This window comes from Triplophysa dalaica, chromosome 7 (assembly GCF_015846415.1).
Source record: "Triplophysa dalaica isolate WHDGS20190420 chromosome 7, ASM1584641v1, whole genome shotgun sequence".
Lineage (NCBI taxonomy): Eukaryota > Metazoa > Chordata > Actinopteri > Cypriniformes > Nemacheilidae > Triplophysa > Triplophysa dalaica.
In genome coordinates this window covers 1,632,593-1,651,802 of record NC_079548.1, presented here as the reverse complement: position 1 = coordinate 1,651,802, position 19,210 = coordinate 1,632,593, and the positions used below count along the sequence as shown (strand labels likewise).

The window sequence follows — 19,210 nt, the reverse complement described above, 5'->3', positions numbered from 1 at the left end:
TATGATAAATATTAATAATATCAAACAATGTAATATTAACAGTTTGTTTTCCAAATTTTGCAGTCACACAATAGGACAGGATTTATCTGTGTACAAAGTAGAAGTGTGAAGCCGGTTACCTGCACTTTCTTCAGCTGTTTTAGAGCCTCATCACGGCTCTTGTTGGCCTGGTCGATGGCCGCCTCCAGATCCTTCAGATCCAGCTCCATCTTCTTACGCGCCGCCATGGCGAGAGCACGCTGTTTGCGCTCGTCCTCCAGCTCCATCTCCATCTCGCGAACCTTTCAACCCACAATTACTACGGCCCGACGCTCTTCCCACATTGAGGAAACGTTATTTGAAGTTCTCATACCTGTTTGATCAGCTGTCTCTTCTTCTCCTCTCCCAGCTCGTCTCGGCCCAGCAGATCTCTCTCATACTGCGCCTTCATGGCCTGCATGTTGACCTCCAGACGCAGTTTGGCATCTTCAGTGCCCTGCAGCTCATCCTCCAGCTCCTCCAGCTGTGTCCTCATCTCCTCCAGCTGCTGCTCCATCCCTCGCTTGGACTTCTCCAGCTCGTGCACCTGAGGATGCAGTGGAGGCGTGAGGTCATGTCGGCGGAGGAGAAGAAAGGAAGAGGAGCTCCCGAAGGGTCACTTACGCTCTTGCCCACGTCGTCTTTGGAGGACACCAGGTCTTCCATCTCGGCGCGGAGCAGTTTGCTGCTGCGGTCCAGCTCGTCCTTCATGTCCCTCAGGGTCTCCAGCTCTCGGGCCAGCGCCAGCGCGCGGGTCTCTTTCTCACGAGCTTCGGCCTCGGCGCGGTCACGCTCCTCGGCGTAGCGAGCGGAGATGGACTTCTCCTCAGCCAGCATCTAGGAAACAAACGGTAAGAGCATCAGCATCGAGACGTTCTGCCGGGTTTGCAGGAAAGCTCGGGTCAGCCCTGTCGTTTCTCACCTGATCGAACTTCTTCTGCTTCTTCTCCAGGTTGGAGACGATCTGTCGCAGGTGGTCCTGGTCCACGACCATGTCGTCCAGCTCCTGCTGCAGACGGGTCTTGGTCTTGTCCAGTTTGTCAAAGGCGGAGTTCCTCTCCTCCAGACGCTGCGAGACAGCCTCAAGGTCTCTCTGAACGCGCTTCTTGGTTTCCTCTGCGTTCTCAAGAGAACCCACTTCCTGTTCCATTTTCTTCTTCATCTCGACCAGCTGCGGGAAGACGTGAGATCAAACAGCGCTCACAGACGCCTGGTACGTGGTGTGTATGCGTGACATACCTGAAACTGCAGGGCGCCCATCTGTTTCTCAAGGTTTCTCTTGGCCTCCTCTTCCTCCTCCAGCTGCTCCTTCAGACCGTGATGCTCGTCCTCCAGCTGCCTCAGACGAGTGTTCAGAGTCAGCTTCTGCCGCGTCTCCTCCTGCAGGACTTCCTATAGGACACACACATGACGGAGAGAGTGAGACGTGCGCCACCACACATCCCATAATGCAACAGTAATGTCACGGCCATACCTGCACGTCCTGCAGCTGAGACTCAACGGCGGAACAATCCTTTGTGGCTTTGATGGATTTGCCCTCGATCTCGTTTAACAGACCGGTGACGTTGTCCAGCTCCATCTGAGGATGGAGGAGATGTTTAGAACCGAGCGCAGAACCAACGTTCAGAAGAGTGGCGATCATGTGAGCTACGCACCTGCATCTTGGACATTTTCTCGGACATTTCCAGTCGCTGTCTCTCGCTCTCACTGTGTTTGATCTGCAGCTCCTGAAGTTGTGTCTCGGCTTTCTTCCTGCGTTGTTCAGAATCTCCTTTACCCTGCATGAGCGTCTGCAGCTCGATCTGAAGCTCGTTCCTCTCTGACTCCAGAGCCTGCTTCGTCTTCTCCATAGACACTTTATTCTGAAGAGAGAGAGAGAGACTGAACACATGTCCTGAGAGGCTAGTCAATGTGTGTTTGTACAGCCAGGTTATTGTGCTTGTAAGTGAAAGTTTGTGTATTAGTTAGCATGTGCGTTTCAGTAGAGTGTGTGTATTACTGACAGTGAGTGTGTATTAGTTAGCATGCGTGTGTGTCTCCATAAGCGTGTTTGTTTTAGTCAGGGTGTTTGTATTACTGACAGTGAGTGTGTATTAGTAAGCATTAAAGAGTGTGTTATTGGAATGTGTGTTTTAGTGTGTTTCAGTAAAGTGTGTTGCTGAAAATGTGTGTGCCTGTATTACAATGCCTTTCTTAGTGAGTGTATGTAGTGACAGTGTGTCTGTTTTAGTTAGTGTGTGTGTGTGTGTGTGTGTGTGTGTGTGTGTGTGTGTGAAAACATGTTTGTATTGTTTAGAATGTGTGTATTAGTGAATATGTTTCAGTAACGTAAGTCTGTGTGTGTGTGTGTGTGTGTGTGTGTGTGTTTGTAAGGGTGTATGTTGCTCAGGGTGTTGCATTAAGGGCGTGTGTTAGTAAGTGTGTGTAACAGACCGTGTGTGTTTCTCCAGGTGTGTCAGTATGAGTGTATGTTATTATGGATGTTTTAACGTTGTGTTGCACAGTGTGTGTGTGTGTTTGTTTGTGTGTATGTGTGTGTTTGCTTGTTTGTGTGTGTGTGTGTGTGTGTGTGTGTGTGTGAGACTTACCCTCTTGACCTGCTCCAGTTGTTCATTGAGCTCATCGAAGGCTTGACCGTGTTTCAGTCTCATGTCGGCCACCAGCTGCTCGTGAACTTTAGCTTCATCCTCCAGACTCTTCTTCAGATGAGCCACTTCTGTCTCACGCTTCGACCTGTCATGACATCATCACAGTCACGTGATCATCATCACGCCACACATCAGAAGAACGAGCTGAATGTGTGTGTGTGTACCTGAGCTCTTGTTGAGCGGCGGTTGAGTCCAGCGTGTCCTCCAGCTCAGTCTTGAGCGCCTCCAGCTCCTCGCCCAGATCTCGCCGGTGTTTCTCGGCTTTGACTCGAGCCAGTCTCTCCAGCTCCAGATCCTCCTGAAGTTCACTGAGCTGAGCCTCCAGCTCGCGGATCTTCTTCTGAGCCAGATTCTTCTGAGCCGCTTCCTCTTCAATCCTGAGGACACAAACACTTCCTGAGTCTGGTGTGTGACAACGCAACACTGTTGTAGATCCAGTGGTGAGTGTCGAGGATGTGATGTGACGAATGAATGACACACCTGGCTAGTGCCTCCTGAAGCTCCTCCTCTTTTTTGGCGAGTTGAGCGCGGAGTTCAGCGATCTGCGCCTGCAGTTCAGCGATCTGGTCGTGTTGCTCGGTGGAGTCGCCCTCCAGTTTCCTGCGGTTCTTCTCCAGCTCCTGCCTCTGTTTCTCCTCTCTCCGCAGACGATCTGAAATCAAAAGAGAGGTTTGTGCCATGGAACACCCGCCGGATCTGGCGTCAACAGTCAGAAGAACAAACAAACTTGCTCACCCTCCAGATCCGTGATCATGGCCTCGTGTTTGTTCTTCAGCTTCTGCAGACTCTTGGACTTCTCCTCCTCCTCGGCAAGGTTGGATGTGAACTCGGAGATCCGTTCTTCATACAGTTTCTTCTCCTGTAAGCGCAGCACACAGACAGGGGGTCACAAACCTCTGCGCTCGTCTTTCACACACGCACAACACTTCTCTCGACGCACACTGACCTTAATCAGCTTGTTGTTCTGATCCTCGAACAGCATCAGCTCCTCCTCGGTCTTCTTCATCTTGGACTCCATCGTCACCTTCTCCAGCTGCAGTTTCTGCCGGGCGGCTTCCTCCTCGTCCAGCTGCTGCTCCAGATCCTGTCGGAGCAAAACACATCTCATTTCTCATTCTACCAATGGCATGCAACGAGGCGTCTCAGAGCGCTTCTTACAGTGATGTTCTGCTGCATCTTCTTCTTCTCGGCCTGCAGGTGATTGGCGCGCTCCTCCTCCTCCTCCACACGTGCCTCCAGGTCATGAAGGATCTCCTCCAGCTCTTGTTTCTTGGCCACGAGTCGGTTCCTCATCTCGTCGGCCTCGGCGCACAGGTCCATCTCGGCCTGCAGCTGCTCCTGAAGGGCTTGCTTCTCTATGCTCAGCTGTAACAACACACAGTGACAGATGACGACAGGTGCTTACGTGTGCGTGTGATAAGCGTATGAGTGGAGCGTGCGTTGCGCACCTGATGTTGTTTGACTTCCAACTCCTGCAGTTGTTGTTCAGCCATCACTTGTTTCTCTTTGACTTTGTTGAGTTCGTCGTCTTTGGCCAGCATCTCCTCTTCCTGTCTGCTGACCTGGAGCAGAGGCTTCACCTGAACACACACACACAACATCAGTACACAAACACACAACAGCACATCTCAACGTGTTTGTTGGCGCGCGTGTACTTTGGTAAAGAGTCTCCACCACTGCCAGTTTCTGAGTTTCAGGTAGGCGGCGCAGTTCCTCTGAATGACCCGCATGGCCGTCAGCTGCTGTTGTCTCTTAGCGAACGCTCTGCACACAAACACACAAACACACACCAGATCTCAGGTTCAGTTTCGTGTCTTCACGTGCGTTAGATTACAGCTCATCTATATTTGCAATCTTTCTCTTATAAAAGCAGACGAGACATGTCGCTGACGTCATCTCATTTGCTGTAGGATGATGTTGCGACGCTTACTTGCGGGCGACGTAACCGCGGCACCAGGCCTGGAAGTTGATGATGACGTCGGTGATCTTCATGTCGCGCTCCTCCTCCAGGTGCGCCAGAACTCCGGCACGGAAAAACACTTTACTCTGTCCGATCCGGAACAGGTTGGGATCCAGCTCCAGAGCTCTGATCTAACACACGGAGACACAACAACGGCGGTGTGATTTTTGACGGAAGCGAGTTAAACACTTCAACGGCACACAAATAACGACTGGATCGTGTGGTGTGATGACTCAAAGTCGTACCATCAGCACACAGGCCTGTTTCCCATCCATGAATCCTTTAGGAATGGAGCTGGGTGTGAGGATCTCATATCTGAGCAAAAACAAACACATCACTGTAAACACACAACAACTTACAATTAATACAATGCCTGTGTGTGTGTGAGCTGACCTCTGTCTGAACTCCTGGAAGACGATGCGATTGGGGAATCCCTGTCTGCAGATCCTGATGCCCTCCAGAACACCGTTGCACCTCAACTGATCCAGGACCAGATATGGTTCCAGTTTACCCGCCTGACACACAAACACACACGTAGTTTATTTCCTCAGAGTGTTGCGTCTATCATCTCAACACACAGCAGTCGGTCATGTGGAGGTTGTTGTACCTTTTTCTCGTGGTTTGGAATGATACAGCGGACAAAGTTTGGGTTTGTGTTTCTGAGAGTGGCCATGAGTTTGGACAACTGCTCCTTGTAGAGCTGCCCGACCGTCCGGAACATTCCCTTACGCGTCTTAAACGCTCCCGGCAGCTCGGACATCCCGGCCACCTTATCCAGACCCACGATACGATCCACTGATGGAGAGAGAACACAGAGAGGTCACGTGTGCGGAAGACGCTTTCTGTCAGTCGTGCGGTCCAAACCAAACAAACATCAACACTGGTGACACATCACTGCAGCACGTGAGGGGGGACACACAATGCTGGTGAAGAGTGGGGGGGTCACACACACACGGAACAATCAAACTCAATGCAGTGCAGGTGTGTGTGGTCCAAAATTAATGCCGCCGGACATGGTTCATGAGAAGAGAGCAGAAAACAATCCTTACACGGCATTACATTCATAACACAAATAATCTGAGTCTTCCGTTTATTCTTGGACCGTGTGTTTGTGTATGTTTGACGCGTTGTATAGTTGTGTGTAACACTAGTTATGAACTGAAGCAAACCCATGCAGGTTATACCCATTTCTGCAGTACCACAGACCAACAGCGGGGGCGCCAAAACACACTATTACACATACAGAGAGAGAGAGAGAGAGAATCAGAAATCACACACACAATCAGATACAAATACACACACACACACACGATCAGACATGCTTATACAAACACACACACCATCAGACACACACCCCACACACAATCAGATGACAATACACACACACACACAATCAGACACGCTTACACACACACACACACACACACGATCAGACACACATCCAAACTATCAGAAACACACAACTACAAACACACAGACACACACCTATCTACAACCACATACACACACCTCTACAGACACACACCTACACACACACACACAGACACACTCACACGATTGGATACAAACACACGATCAGACACGATCACACACACACACACACACACAGGTGATGATGGTGTGGATGGAGAGAAAGTAAGAAGATGAAATCTGTCACCTGATTGTAAATGAAGGAAAGGAAAGCGCTGATAGAAATAAGCTCTCTGAGAGCTCTGCATCTCTGACAAACACACACAAACAGTACAGAAGAGGTGTGTACATAGGAGCAGTGGGACATAAGAGATGAGGGATAAGACAGAGGAACCACACACACACATATATCCAGTCAGTCTCATCATCAGATCATGTATCACACTCAGAATCACTGGAGTTTATCAGGAATCATTCTGTTTTACACCCACGTCATAAAGAAGAGAAAATCATCAAATTAAACCACATCCACATATATCAAACCCACAAAGGACTGTCACATCAGATCAAACTCACCGTCCTTCCACAGCTCTGAAATAAACTTGTCTGTGGATTGGTTGAGCAGTGTGGCCACATTATCATTCAGAGGATCCATGTTCTTCATCAGCCACTCGTCTGCTTTATAATCCACCTGAACACACACACACACACCGTCACAACACAACAACACAAACACTCGTCGCTCATGTCAGGAACACACAAACACCTTTCCAGCGTAATGAAGTACGCAGAAATCCGCATCGTCCTTCAGTTTCTTGGGTTTGAGGAATTTAGGATGAGTTCCCTGTTCCTGCACCACCTTCTCCACGAAACTCTTGTCTGTGGCTTTAGGGAACCAACATTCTTCATCCAGAAGAGCCAAGATACCCGGAGGACTCGCCTGAGGAGACAGAGGAAACAACTTAAGCTTATTATAGTTTACTACAAATAAAAACATTCAAATGTGTTTGATGAAATTATTCATGCATAAAATATTGAGCTAAATATTATTAGAAAAACTGCCTCAGCACTAAATTGAAATGGGGCACTAAATTGATCAATTAATAATAAATTCTAGAACTTAAAAGTACAACTGAAATAAATATAAATTATACTAACATAGAAGTATAAAAATTAAAGAAATAAATTAAATGACAAATGCATAACACATTTAAATTAAAATCTCATTCAAAGCAAAAATGTAACTGAAAATAAAACTCCTTTTAATTGAAATTTAAGAAGTAACTCAAATTAAACTGACAAGTTTGATCAAATAAATCAAAATTAAATTAAATAATGTATCGGCCTAAATGCTGTTTTAAAATTCATGAAATGTTGCCTTAGCAATATATTAATAATAATAAAATTAGCTTATATTGCGTCACTAAAAACTAAAAACTAATTTATATTTTCATATAAAAATGTATAAAAAACTCAAATTGATAAAAAAGAGAATGATTTCTTTTTTAACAATTTGAGTTTTTATAAATTATATACATATATATATATATATATAAACATTACAGAAAAACTAAACTTGTAAAAACTTGCTCAAATTTATGATTAATTCATGGATAAAACTATGACAAACTTGAACATAGAACTACTATAAAACTGAAAAATGGGAAAAAAAGAATATCATTGCTCGTCGAGCAAAAAAGTGAATTATTCAACTTAAGCTAAACGAGTTCTACCCTAATGCGAGTCATGTGATCGCTCTGGGAGGTTTGTGATTGGCGGAGACACTAACAGGTTTCTCGATGAGGTCGATGCAGGGCTGCAGGTCGAGACCGAAGTCGATGAAGCTCCACTCGATGCCCTCACGCTGATACTCCTCCTGCTCCAGGATGAACATGGTGTGATTGAAGAGCTGCTGGAGCTTCTCGTTGGTGTAGTTAATGCACAACTGCTCGAATGAGTTCAACTGTCAAGAAAAACAGAGAACCAGCCTCAGAACCACAGTTACTGACATGACAGACTTTTGTATTCCACTGAAAAAACGTCACAAAACTTGATTTGCTTTTGTTTGGATAACTAGAAACATACGGACAAGTTCAACCTGAAAGTACCTCAAAGATCTCAAAGCCGGCGATGTCCAGGATGCCGATGAATGATGCGCCCTGACGTTTGGTTTTATCCAAAGCTTTGTTAATGCGCATCACCAGCCAGCGGAACATCCTCTCGTATGAGGCTTTGGCCAACGCCTCCACGGCAAACTCCGCCTGCTCCTGCGTCTGAGCCTTCTGAACGTAGTCACGACCCACTTTGATACGCGGCGAGAGGATGGCGCGAGTGAAATCTGTCACGCTCATCCCCATCAGATGACAGACCTTCTGCGCAGCTGGAGAACAGAATAACAACGTCACAAAAACGTCACAGACGAATCTGTGTCTCGGATATTTCTCCTGAGAAAAGTCAGAAATCTCACAAAATGTCTCCAGGAGAAACATCTGAGACTAGAGCTCAACACATACACAGTCCGTATTTGGCGCTCATTTGTACGGTGTCTCTGCATTGTCATAACGTCTCTCAAACAGTACTTATATTATGGATTTGTCACGTTTTTGTATTAGTTTTTAATAAAGTACATTTATTATGTTTCATAAAAGGATTTTATATTTTTTACATAAAGCACCACTGTCTATAACATTTATTTAATCTATTTAGTCTCCAAAAGTACAAACTAACTGTCAAGATCAAAGTATAAACATAGTATAACTTTTGGAAATATCACTTCAAATGTTTGATGGTCAACTAAAGAATATTTAATAAAATAGGTTGATTCTCTGTGCAAAAATCGTATTCTTATGTCAAATAAGATGGGGTTATAAATGGCCCTTGAGCAGTTTATATGAGGTCAGCTTTTAATTTAACAGTAATCAGCAATAATTCATTAAACAATAAGTGAACACAAAATGTAAAGAATACTGTCTGACCTCAAGAGACTTCCACACACAGCCACAAGATGGCGCATCTACATCATTCATTCACCGTTTGTCTGCATGTAATAAAGGTATTTGCAAACCTGCAGGTTGTGGTTTTAGGTCATTTAAATATCTGTAGTCAGTAGAGACTTCAACAGGATTATATATAGACCGTGACTAGATCGGCCATTCGTATAGTTTCAAGCCAATATATCGCAGAATGTATACAGATAATGTTTTAATGTTAAGCATATCATATAGACGTCTCAACGTCCAGACTCTGGATACGTTACAAAACGTTCTTCAGTTCCCCACTTAATCAAAAATGACACCACACGCTTTTTTGAGTACCAAATGTGTTTGCCGTCTTTTGGACACGTAAAGATAACTCGCAAAATTATGAAGGAATCGGCATTTATAACAAGCATGTGCGTGACGTAGAGAGCGTTGGCCGGCTGTATGAAGACCACTCTCACATGTCTGAACCCCCAGCCACCAATCCCGTCACCAATTAAAATAAATCGAATTTATGCGATTTAAACGATTGATCCCAGCGAAGTTAAAAAAATGCATTGATATGGAAAATCACATCCCTGTTTGTGGGTAAATAGTAGTGAACGTATGTAGGGAAAGAGTTGCTCACTCAGAATTCGGACAACACTACAAAATGGGTGAATTCAGAGTTTGAGATGTGTTTACCTGTATCATCAGGCATAGACGCCTGGTCCGAGTGACGCTCTTTCTTAAAACTCATGTTTCCCAGCTGAAGAAGAGAAGACACAACCCTCAAGAGACCTGCGGATGACAAACACACATTACACACACAAACACACAACCAGAACCAGAACAACACGACACACGGCCGGATATTCACCAGTCATCTCTTCCTCAGAGAATCCCATGATCCTCATGGACTCCATCGTCTCCATGTACAGGTCTCTGTCCTGCTGTCCCGGGATGGTCACGTTCCCGTTGGACAGGAAACGGTAGTTGTTATAGCTCTCCAGACACAGCTCGGCTGAAGGACAAAGGAAAAGAATGAAACGCGTCACTTATAAACTCACCGTCCGATTGGAGAGAGAGAGAGAGAGAGAGAGAGAGAGAGACTCACAGCGCAGTTTATCTCCTGCACCCGTCAGCATGTAGTAGAACACGTGGAAGGCTCTCTCTTCTTTGGCCTGACGGATCGCACGGGACTTTTCCAGCAGGTCTAGGGGGTTAAAGGTCAAGGACACACAACAAATCCCTCATAACCCTTCATCACTACTCACGATGAGACTGAAAACATGGATACAAGTCTCGATATTGGCTCCGACGATGTATCCGTTCACGTCGAAGTTGATTCTGATGAACTTGCCCTGGAACACCAGAAGGGTCAAGATCATACACACGCGTACAGACTTCTAATGAAAACTGGACGTGACTAATCGTGTCTTACGAATCGAGACGAGTTGTCGTTCTTCACGGTCTTGGCGTTTCCGAAGGCTTCCAGGATGGGATTGGCCTGCAGAAGCTGTTTCTCCAGCTCCCCCTGGTGGTCGAACAGAGAATTCACCGCACAGGTTTAGTCATTCGGGTATTCAGAGGACTTTTGAAAAGCAAAGCTCGCTGGTTTGCACGTACAGACAAACACGGCGCTTATACAACAAAACCAATAGGAAGCAAAGCATGACTCCACCCATCACACCAGAAGAAAACTTCCACCAATGTAAGAGACCCGTCACCTTAAAAAGCATTAAAATCATGATAGAGGTGTTGAAAACACCTGCGGCTCAGCCTTTCATTCACTGTAAAGAAATACTTCAGGTTATGGGCGGAAAAGTCACAGATGTTAATCTTTATAGCGTTCATCCGCCTGGTAAAGTAGTCCCACCTCCAAAAGACAATTCATACACTTCACATCTCAAACACAGAAGAATAATCCTGCGCATTTACATTCTCACGGCTGTCTGCTATTGTAAGTGCATTAACACAACTTTACAACACGAAGGAGTTTGGAAATATGTTCCTTTGTAATGTCCCTTGTATTAAAGACAGAACAGTACTTTAAAGTGCCAGTGAAAGAAAATGTATTATTTATAAGTCTTTATAACTTTATAAACTATATATAACTTTATAAAATTTGTGTGCCCTCATAATATTTAGTTAAAATCTGAAAATGCACTTTCATCCTGGGCGGAGCATCTGTTAACTCCTCCCCTTCAACTGTCTGCAGCCAGCTGTGTTTCAAAGAGCAACAGCGGGGAGTTTAAAGTGATAGTTCACCCTAAAAAGAAGTTTCCTCCACCCTCATGTCGTGTCAATCCAGTACGAGTTTCTTTCTTCTGCAGAACACGCCAGAAGATATTTTGAAGACCGTTGATGATCAAACAACACAGAACTCCATTGCATGAGCACAAAAGCCCGGAGACATTTCTCCAAATATCTTCTTTTGTGTTCCACTGAAGAAAGAGATTTTCAGCCACATGGTGAAAGAATTTCGGCTGAACTGTTTTTTTAACAACTCCATCGTATAAGAAAACCATAAAACGCATTATAAATCTTGCTTTAATAATCATGAGGTGTTAGATTTCCCCCACAGGTCTCATTAAAATCTCATCTGGGCCGTGAGCTGAAGAACATTCCAGCAGCATGAGAGAACCACTTGTGTTCTCCGACATCATGTTTCAGATGAACCACTGCGGGGGACTTTTAACACACACACACACACACACACACACACATACGCATACACACAAACACACACAAACACACACAAACACACACACACACACACACACACACACATACACACACGGGTGACAAGCGTGTTAAAGTCAACATGAAACACAACTGCTGAGAAGTGAGTTAATTTACTCAACGTTAGCTCTCTTCAAATTAATCATTATTAATTAGAATCAATAAAAGCTGGATGACGTCGGCCATTTCATGTGGACTTCACCTCACATTTACACACAAACACACAATGATGATCCCTGAGCCCGCGAGTGCAGAAACACACCGCTTACGCCATTCACACACATGACACTGAGCTTATCATGGGACGTCTGCATCATCACGCTACAGCTTTGCTCTCACACGGATCACAGTATTAAGATATTAAGGAAACGTGTTTGAGAGGCGGTGATGCTCAGTGCTCATGTGTCTGAATGAGTCCAGCAGACGTCAGCAGCTACAGCGAGACGAGAAAACTGAGAGACGGATGGAGAGATGGAGAGGGTATAACTCACATGCGACAGGATTGAGCTGTTCTGTTGATGAAAGAAAAACACAGAAACTTAAACACACTCACACTGTCATAGATGCTGTGATGGGACAGAAATGACCGACTACAACAGAGATCTGAACAGACACAAACATCAGCGCGCTTCCTAAATAAAGGAGGACCTGAATCATGTCAAGTTATAAGAAAGCATTTTGTTACGAAAACTATTCACCCGACTTAACCGCTCAACTGCGTTATCACACTTGTTGTTAGAAACACGACTAATGTCATATTGTATCCGATTTGTGTAAATCTTAAGTTTATCCATAACTACAAACCAAAACACGGCCTGGTCCCTTTACACTACATCCTTCACCCTGTTATCATAGCCATGTATTGCATTTAAATGTTTGAGGCTGGAACACACTACAAGACTTTTGCTCAGATTTTCAGTAGCATGAAAGTCTGCGCTAGTCAAAAGATTCGATCACGTAGTGTGTGATTCGCTGTTTTTCTCTGCAAACTTTTAAAAGGGCTGCGAGTGTGTGATGTCTAGTTCAGATTTTAAAGTTGTGTAGTGTATTCCAGCCTTAAATGGTGAAAAAAACAGCAGCCGGACTGCAAAATGTTTGGGCAAATACGATAAATACAGTTTCCATGTGTTGACTATTGCTATGACCAGTACATTGTTATAATTACAGATGTAACAGTATGAAATTTTCACGTCATGATAATAGTGAACAAAATTACCATGGTAATCAGTATTATCATGATTTTGTTCAAATGTGCTGGAAGTGTACCAAGTTTTATATTGATGTGACTTGTTAAAAGCACCTTTCATTGTTATAAATGTCAAATAAATAACATTGAACATAAGTGTCTCGTGTTAAAGGAACATTCCACTTTTTGGGGAAATAGGCTCATTCTCCAACTCCCCCAGAGTTAATAAATTGAGTTTTAGCTCTTTTGAGTCTGTTCAGCCGATCTCCGGGTCTCGCGATATAGCTTTTAGCATAGCTTAGCATAGATCATTGAATCCAATTGGACCAGTAGCATTGTGTTCAAAAGTGACCAAAGAGTTTTGATATTGCTTCTATTGAATACTTGACTCTTTTGTTATTCTATCCTCTGCTTAGACTGGCGGAAAATAAAAAGTTGCGATTTTCAAGGCCACTATGATTAGGAATTATACTCCCATTTTGACGTTATAATCAAGGAAGTTTGTAACGTGGCCGCAGCAGGCGCAGTGATATCACACAGTCTCTGAAATTAGTCCCCAGCTAGTTAACTTCCAACGTCAATGATTTTGAATGCGATGCTACTGGTCTAATTGGATTGAATGATCTATGCTAAGCTATGCTAAAAGTGCTATTGCCAGACCCAGAGATCGGCTGAATAGATTCCAAAACGGTAAAACTCAACTTAGTTGAAGAATGAATGTGTTCCTTTATGCTTAAAAAACGTGAAAGAAGACATTAATTTAAACGCAACACAAATCAGGAAATCATCTATCTGCATGTGTCGAGTGTAATCGGGTGTGCTTTAGGACCCAGGAGACACCTTCAGTCATAACAGTGATCGCCAAGGAACCCGACAGAGCTGTACGGAGCTGTAAAATAATCAGTCTGTCAGAAGAAATATCAAGTTATCGTGTTTCAGTACATATTTCCCCCAATACACACATTTTGGGAATAATTCTGCTCTGTTATACTGTTGCTCACTGTTTGAGAAGATGGTTCAAACATCAAACACACATTCCTCCATCACGCTCTCCTCTGATAAGACGTCATGTCACATGACCTCTGACCTCACAGGCCGCTCATGATTGTAAAGAACATCGCTCACTTCTCCAAACTAAGACGCTGGAGATGTCTGGAGACACTCACCTGATCTTTCTTGGTTTTGTGAGACGAAGCCACGTGTGCCAGATACTGAATGACCTTCTTGGTGTTTTCCGTTTTTCCAGCACCAGATTCACCCCTAAAACACACGGAGAGAGAAACGCATGAGATGACATTCACATCTCTAAATGTCCAATCAAACGCTGTCTGATCATGTGACTTACGTGCACAGAATGGACTGGTCCTCACGGTCTGTCAGATATGAGGGAAACGCAATTATTATTGACACAAAAACACAGAATGTCCTTAACAAACGACACGACAGCTTTCTCAACAACATCTGAATGATACATTTTCATTTGAATAACATCTGAACTCTATTGTATCCTCAACATTTCATCATTAATAAAGTCAGAGATATTTATATCACAGTAAATAAAGGAGTTTGGTGTTTTTCTGGTCAGTATTAGAACAACAGCAGAAAACACACAACACTCAACATCCTCTCATAATATAGCAGGAAGTGTTCATACAGGAAGTCAAAATCTGACTTCCTGTGACTGGAGGAGGAGACGCCTTTCCGCACAGAAATGTGTTTCATACAGAGTTTGTTCTGTGAGTGACAGCAACAGTAATGTTTGACTTCACAAACAACACTTTGTGTTTCTCAAAACCAATTAACTACTCCTAAGAAAACATGTGTGGACCTTGACAAACACACACGAGATTCTCTGCAGGAGTCAGCTGCATTATTAAACACAGACTCACACAACACACAACACAACAGATATGAACTGCAGCGGGGCTTTTATTTGGCCATTAGGTTTCAGAAAGAGTGAGTCTGTCATTAAAGTTTTATGAGCATTTCTTTTTTCATGACACACCAACTTTAACACACACGTCTGCTTGAGGTCAATAGGCCGCGTGTGTGTAATGTTGTGTGTTACGCTGCGTCATGCTTCGGTAGGCCGTGTGTGTGCGTGTTGATGTGTTGTGATGCGTGTGTGTGTTGTAATGTGTGTGTGTGTGGTGTGATTTCTGTGTGTTACCTTGTGTCATGCTTCAGTAAGCTGTGTGTTTTTTTTTTGTGTGTGTTGTTTGTTCTGATGCGTGTGTTACGATGTGTGTTACCCTGCATCATGCCTCAGAAGGCCGTGTCTGTGTATTTTTGTGTATGTGTGTTATGATGTGTGTGTGTTACCTTGCGTCAAACTTTAGTAGGCCGCGTGTGTGTTGTGATGAGTGTTGTGATGTGTGTGTGTGTTACCCTGTGTCATGCTTCAGTAGGCCGTGTGTGTTTTTTGTGTGTGTTGTATGTTCTGATGCGTGTGTGTTGTGATGTGTGTGTTATGATGTGTGTGTGTTACACTGCGTCATACTTTAGTAGTCCGTTTGTGTGTATTTTTGTGTGTGTTGTGATGCTTGTGTGTGTGTTACCCTGCGTCATGCTTCAGTAGGCCGCGTGTGTGTTGTGATGCGTGTGTGTTACCCTGCCTCATGCTTTAGTAGGCCTTGTGTGTGAATTCTTGCCTGTGTTTTTGTGTGTTATGATGCATTTGTGTGTCTTTAATCCTGCGTCATGGTTCAGTAGGCCGTGTGTGTGTGTGTGTGTGTGTGTGTGTTGTTGTGTTACCCTGCATCATGCTCCTGTAGGCCGTGTCTGTGATGGCATAGATGTGAGGAGGCATCTCGTGTCGTTTTTTGCCTTTGTACATGTCCACGATCTCCTCAGAGTAGATGGGCAGATTCTTGTACGGGTTAATAACCACACAGAAGAGCCCTGAGTATGTCTGCACAAATAGAAACAACACAACATCACACCAAACAATAATCCAAATCTGTAGAGATGATATCAAATAAATCACTCAGTTCACATTGAGCAACATTGACTTTTGTTAAATCAGATTTTTGTAACGAGTTGTCTTCACACATTCACACAGCATCAAGGTGTGAAATAAACATAGTGAGAGGAATGTTTGATAAGAGTGTGTTTCAGGTTTAAAATGTGTTATATTTGTGATTATAATAGAGACGAAACATCTGTTGTAGACACGCAGAAGAGAAACGTCTGAGGTTACTGATAACATCTCCCTGCTGCTGATGAAAGAACTTCTGGACTCTCCACTACATGACCTCTGACCTCATCTTTATAACATAGAGCGTTCTGATGGGCTCAAAGCTTCAGAATAAAGCAAAAGTTCACCCAAAATACCTTCATGTCATCTAAGATGCACTTCTTTTTTTTTTCAACAAACACTAACAAATCATTATTGATTAAAGGAATATTTCACCCAAAAATTAAGAATTCTGTATTCATCCACTCACCCTCAGGTTATTCCATCTCTGTATAAATGTCTTTGTTCTGCTGAACACAAAGGGAGATATTTGTAAGAATGTCAGTAACTAAACAGATCTCATCCCCCGTTGACTCAATCCATGGCAGTAAATGGGGGTTGTGAACTGTTTGGTTACTCAGATTCTTCCAAATATCTTCCTTTATGTTCAACAAAGTAATGTATACAGGTTGAGGGTGCGTAGTTAATTTTTTGGGTGAACTGTCCCTTTAAAGTGTTGTCATGTTATCTTTTTATACGGTTCACATGTTGTGTCCTATTAATTCAAAGACTCCATACAGCAGACACTAAAGATCTGGAGTGGGTTTGACATGATTCCAGTGGTCATGTGACTCCGGCAGGTTTGTAAACTGCGGTCGAGGATGAATATCTGCTTTACTTCCGTCATGAACCAGATCCATCAAGTCTCCCTATCTGAGCCCACACCTCATCAGATGAAGGGAATCTGAGACCCCCCCCTCACTTCCTGTCCCTAAGGAGCGCATTGTTCCTGCAACTTCCTGTTTAGAGAACAGCGCTCTTGATTTCAGTGAGAGAGTTCCGCAAAATTTAAAGCAATTTCAAATATTCTCTTCTAATGTTTTCATTCATTTGTGTGTTTGTAAATGTGCAGGAAGGATCCGTCTAGACTCGTTCAGGCTGTTGTGTTGTGTTTGCGGTGACTCACGTAGATCAGGCCGGAGTAATATCGCTCCTTCAGGTTGTGCAGCACAGACGCTTCGTTCAGGCACGTCAGCTCGGCCATGTCCTCCACTTTACTGAACTTGGGCGGGTTCATCTTCTGGATGTCGTCTTTGTTGACCCGCACTTTCTTCCCCGAGTCGGAGAGCTCCACCACCACCTCATCGCCGTGCTCTTCCCGAATCGAGCCGACCTCGAACCCCAGACGCTCAGACGGAACCCACACCAGCTTCTTTGTGGCCCAGTCGGCTTGCGCCAGAGGGTTGTTGACCAGATTACGGTCCACGTACAGGAACTTGTCAGCCGCCGACATATTTGCTGGAGGAGAGAGAGGAGATGATTGATGATTGTTCACACAAACGCACAAATTACAATAAAGTGTTGGATCTGCATCGAAATAAATGCTTTTAATACCTTGAAAAGTGGCATATAGTTTAACATGCATGCTGCCATTTGAACTCTTTCACAGCCATTGACGATATATCTCGTCATTTAAAAAAAAACGCTTCCCCGCCAAAGACAAGTTATTACGGCAATCAGTGTTTGTACTGTTGTACAGTAAGTGGCACTATTACACACCACTGGGAAAAAGTACAGAATCCCAGAACCTTGAACGTATATGTTATAGCAGTTTTTAATGATTGTTCTGAGTGTAATCTGGGCGGAATCTTTGACAAAAAACGTTAATTATCTCAGCTGTTTAAGCAAAGTGATGCATTTTTGAAGAAACCTACCCACATCTGCAGAGTGATAAAAAACGAACAAATGAAGATAGAAGAATGTGGTTTCTTTTGTTTAAAATCTGAGACTCTGTTCTTTCATTTGACATATTGTTTGTCCATATATTCTTTACAGAAAATGTACTGTGAGCCAGTTGGGTGAAAATGTTAAAAAACGCTGGCGTAGGCTGGCAACTTTTTTTTTAAAGAGACTGGCGGCGAATGAGTTAATACAGCTCAATTTGATTTGACAAAACAAAAACACAATATAACTTTGGCAGTCGAGGAGACGATGACATCAGCCTCCTGAGAGCTTCTTCTGTTTATATTCACTTTATTAGCTGTAAAGCAGCTTTCGTTTCTCATGACGTTATTTTGAACACACGAACGAAGATTGGGACATTGTTTAATGTAAGATAAATAAATAATTCATTGTTTCACTCACAATCATTTAATTTGGCTCTGTTAAATGAGTCGTGTTTTCTGCTTTATGTTGTTATCGAGTAAACATCGAAGTTTTCGATTTATTTATCTTGTGTTTATGTTCTGAATGAACGGCAGAGGAGAATCGCGGACTGAAGCTGATAGCTCAACATCCAACTCTATCGCAAAAGAAATCAATCTGCAGATAAAGGTGAGGTCGACAACACACGCTACACGTCACCAACATCTACGATGGGTTCTGCGTGTTCCGCAACACGTTCAGTACACAACCACTGCCAAATAAACACTGAGACTGTTAAGACATCGTGTCGCAACCCCACAAGTAACACATGAGAGTTCAGACGGCGAAACAAAAACAACTTAACTTTATTGACTTCAAACAATCGAGTGCCTGTATACTTACTTATGTAAAGAAACCGAGAAGTAGCGTTATTTGGTTAAACGCGTCTCTCCATATTTTAAATTTAAACTGTGATACCAAACTCACCCACTAGATGTCACTGAACAACAGAATCCATTCAACAAATAGTTTATTTAATAAAATGAAGATACAACAATATTAAAAAAATCTTTATTTAATACAATTATTATACAGTAAAATTATAATACAAATTATTATTAACATAAATTAAATTAAATATACACAGTTATATTATCAGGCACTGGCCAAACGTAGACCGGGAAGTTAACTACAGACCCGGCATGCACGTCCAATGAAACAGTCTATTACTATAACTATTGAAATGTTTTTTAAATAATGCTATCAAATAAATATTTTCCGCCCAATAGTTCACACTCAAACCTCGAGTGCAGTGAGGCACAGAGAGTTTGCAATGACTGTTAAATGAGAGCTGAATCATGTACGATATATGAACAAAATTTCAAAAACAGATTTAAATTGGTCAATTACTAATCGATAAATATCGGTGCCTAATTTATCTGAAGAAGTCATCCAAGGTGAGCGTTG

The 19,210-nt window shown here is 43.4% G+C and overlaps 2 protein-coding genes across 3 annotated transcripts in view; both read right to left on the bottom strand.

The window, feature by feature from the left end:
• The window catches only part of LOC130425913 (zinc finger protein 91-like), a 235,520-nt gene that overhangs the window by 123,488 nt on the left and 92,822 nt on the right, over positions 1 to 19,210 (bottom strand). The gene's annotated exons all lie outside the window — the stretch shown is intronic.
• myh9b (myosin, heavy chain 9b, non-muscle) overlaps positions 1 to 19,210 on the bottom strand; it is a 29,930-nt gene that overhangs the window by 3,363 nt on the left and 7,357 nt on the right. The window contains exons 2-34 of one of the 2 annotated variants that reach the window (XM_056752333.1): positions 17,067 to 17,398; positions 15,679 to 15,835; positions 14,270 to 14,297; positions 14,091 to 14,184; positions 12,230 to 12,250; positions 10,438 to 10,530; positions 10,294 to 10,357; positions 10,111 to 10,209; positions 9,874 to 10,017; positions 9,699 to 9,794; positions 8,145 to 8,416; positions 7,826 to 7,999; positions 6,803 to 6,976; positions 6,613 to 6,727; positions 5,234 to 5,421; positions 5,020 to 5,141; positions 4,872 to 4,941; positions 4,597 to 4,757; positions 4,322 to 4,430; positions 4,115 to 4,246; positions 3,825 to 4,031; positions 3,613 to 3,750; positions 3,402 to 3,525; positions 3,147 to 3,318; positions 2,831 to 3,043; positions 2,607 to 2,751; positions 1,674 to 1,880; positions 1,493 to 1,597; positions 1,258 to 1,410; positions 941 to 1,189; positions 643 to 855; positions 353 to 565; positions 120 to 281 (exon numbers count right to left, since the gene is read on the bottom strand). In XM_056752333.1, coding sequence (XP_056608311.1) covers positions 120 to 281; positions 353 to 565; positions 643 to 855; positions 941 to 1,189; positions 1,258 to 1,410; positions 1,493 to 1,597; positions 1,674 to 1,880; positions 2,607 to 2,751; positions 2,831 to 3,043; positions 3,147 to 3,318; positions 3,402 to 3,525; positions 3,613 to 3,750; positions 3,825 to 4,031; positions 4,115 to 4,246; positions 4,322 to 4,430; positions 4,597 to 4,757; positions 4,872 to 4,941; positions 5,020 to 5,141; positions 5,234 to 5,421; positions 6,613 to 6,727; positions 6,803 to 6,976; positions 7,826 to 7,999; positions 8,145 to 8,416; positions 9,699 to 9,794; positions 9,874 to 10,017; positions 10,111 to 10,209; positions 10,294 to 10,357; positions 10,438 to 10,530; positions 12,230 to 12,250; positions 14,091 to 14,184; positions 14,270 to 14,297; positions 15,679 to 15,835; positions 17,067 to 17,393 — 4,941 coding nt within the window. In that variant the 5' untranslated portion in view covers positions 17,394 to 17,398. The remainder of the gene's footprint in view (positions 1 to 119; positions 282 to 352; positions 566 to 642; positions 856 to 940; positions 1,190 to 1,257; positions 1,411 to 1,492; positions 1,598 to 1,673; positions 1,881 to 2,606; positions 2,752 to 2,830; positions 3,044 to 3,146; positions 3,319 to 3,401; positions 3,526 to 3,612; positions 3,751 to 3,824; positions 4,032 to 4,114; positions 4,247 to 4,321; positions 4,431 to 4,596; positions 4,758 to 4,871; positions 4,942 to 5,019; positions 5,142 to 5,233; positions 5,422 to 6,612; positions 6,728 to 6,802; positions 6,977 to 7,825; positions 8,000 to 8,144; positions 8,417 to 9,698; positions 9,795 to 9,873; positions 10,018 to 10,110; positions 10,210 to 10,293; positions 10,358 to 10,437; positions 10,531 to 12,229; positions 12,251 to 14,090; positions 14,185 to 14,269; positions 14,298 to 15,678; positions 15,836 to 17,066; positions 17,399 to 19,210) is intronic. The other variant, XM_056752334.1, reaches the window with a different exon arrangement.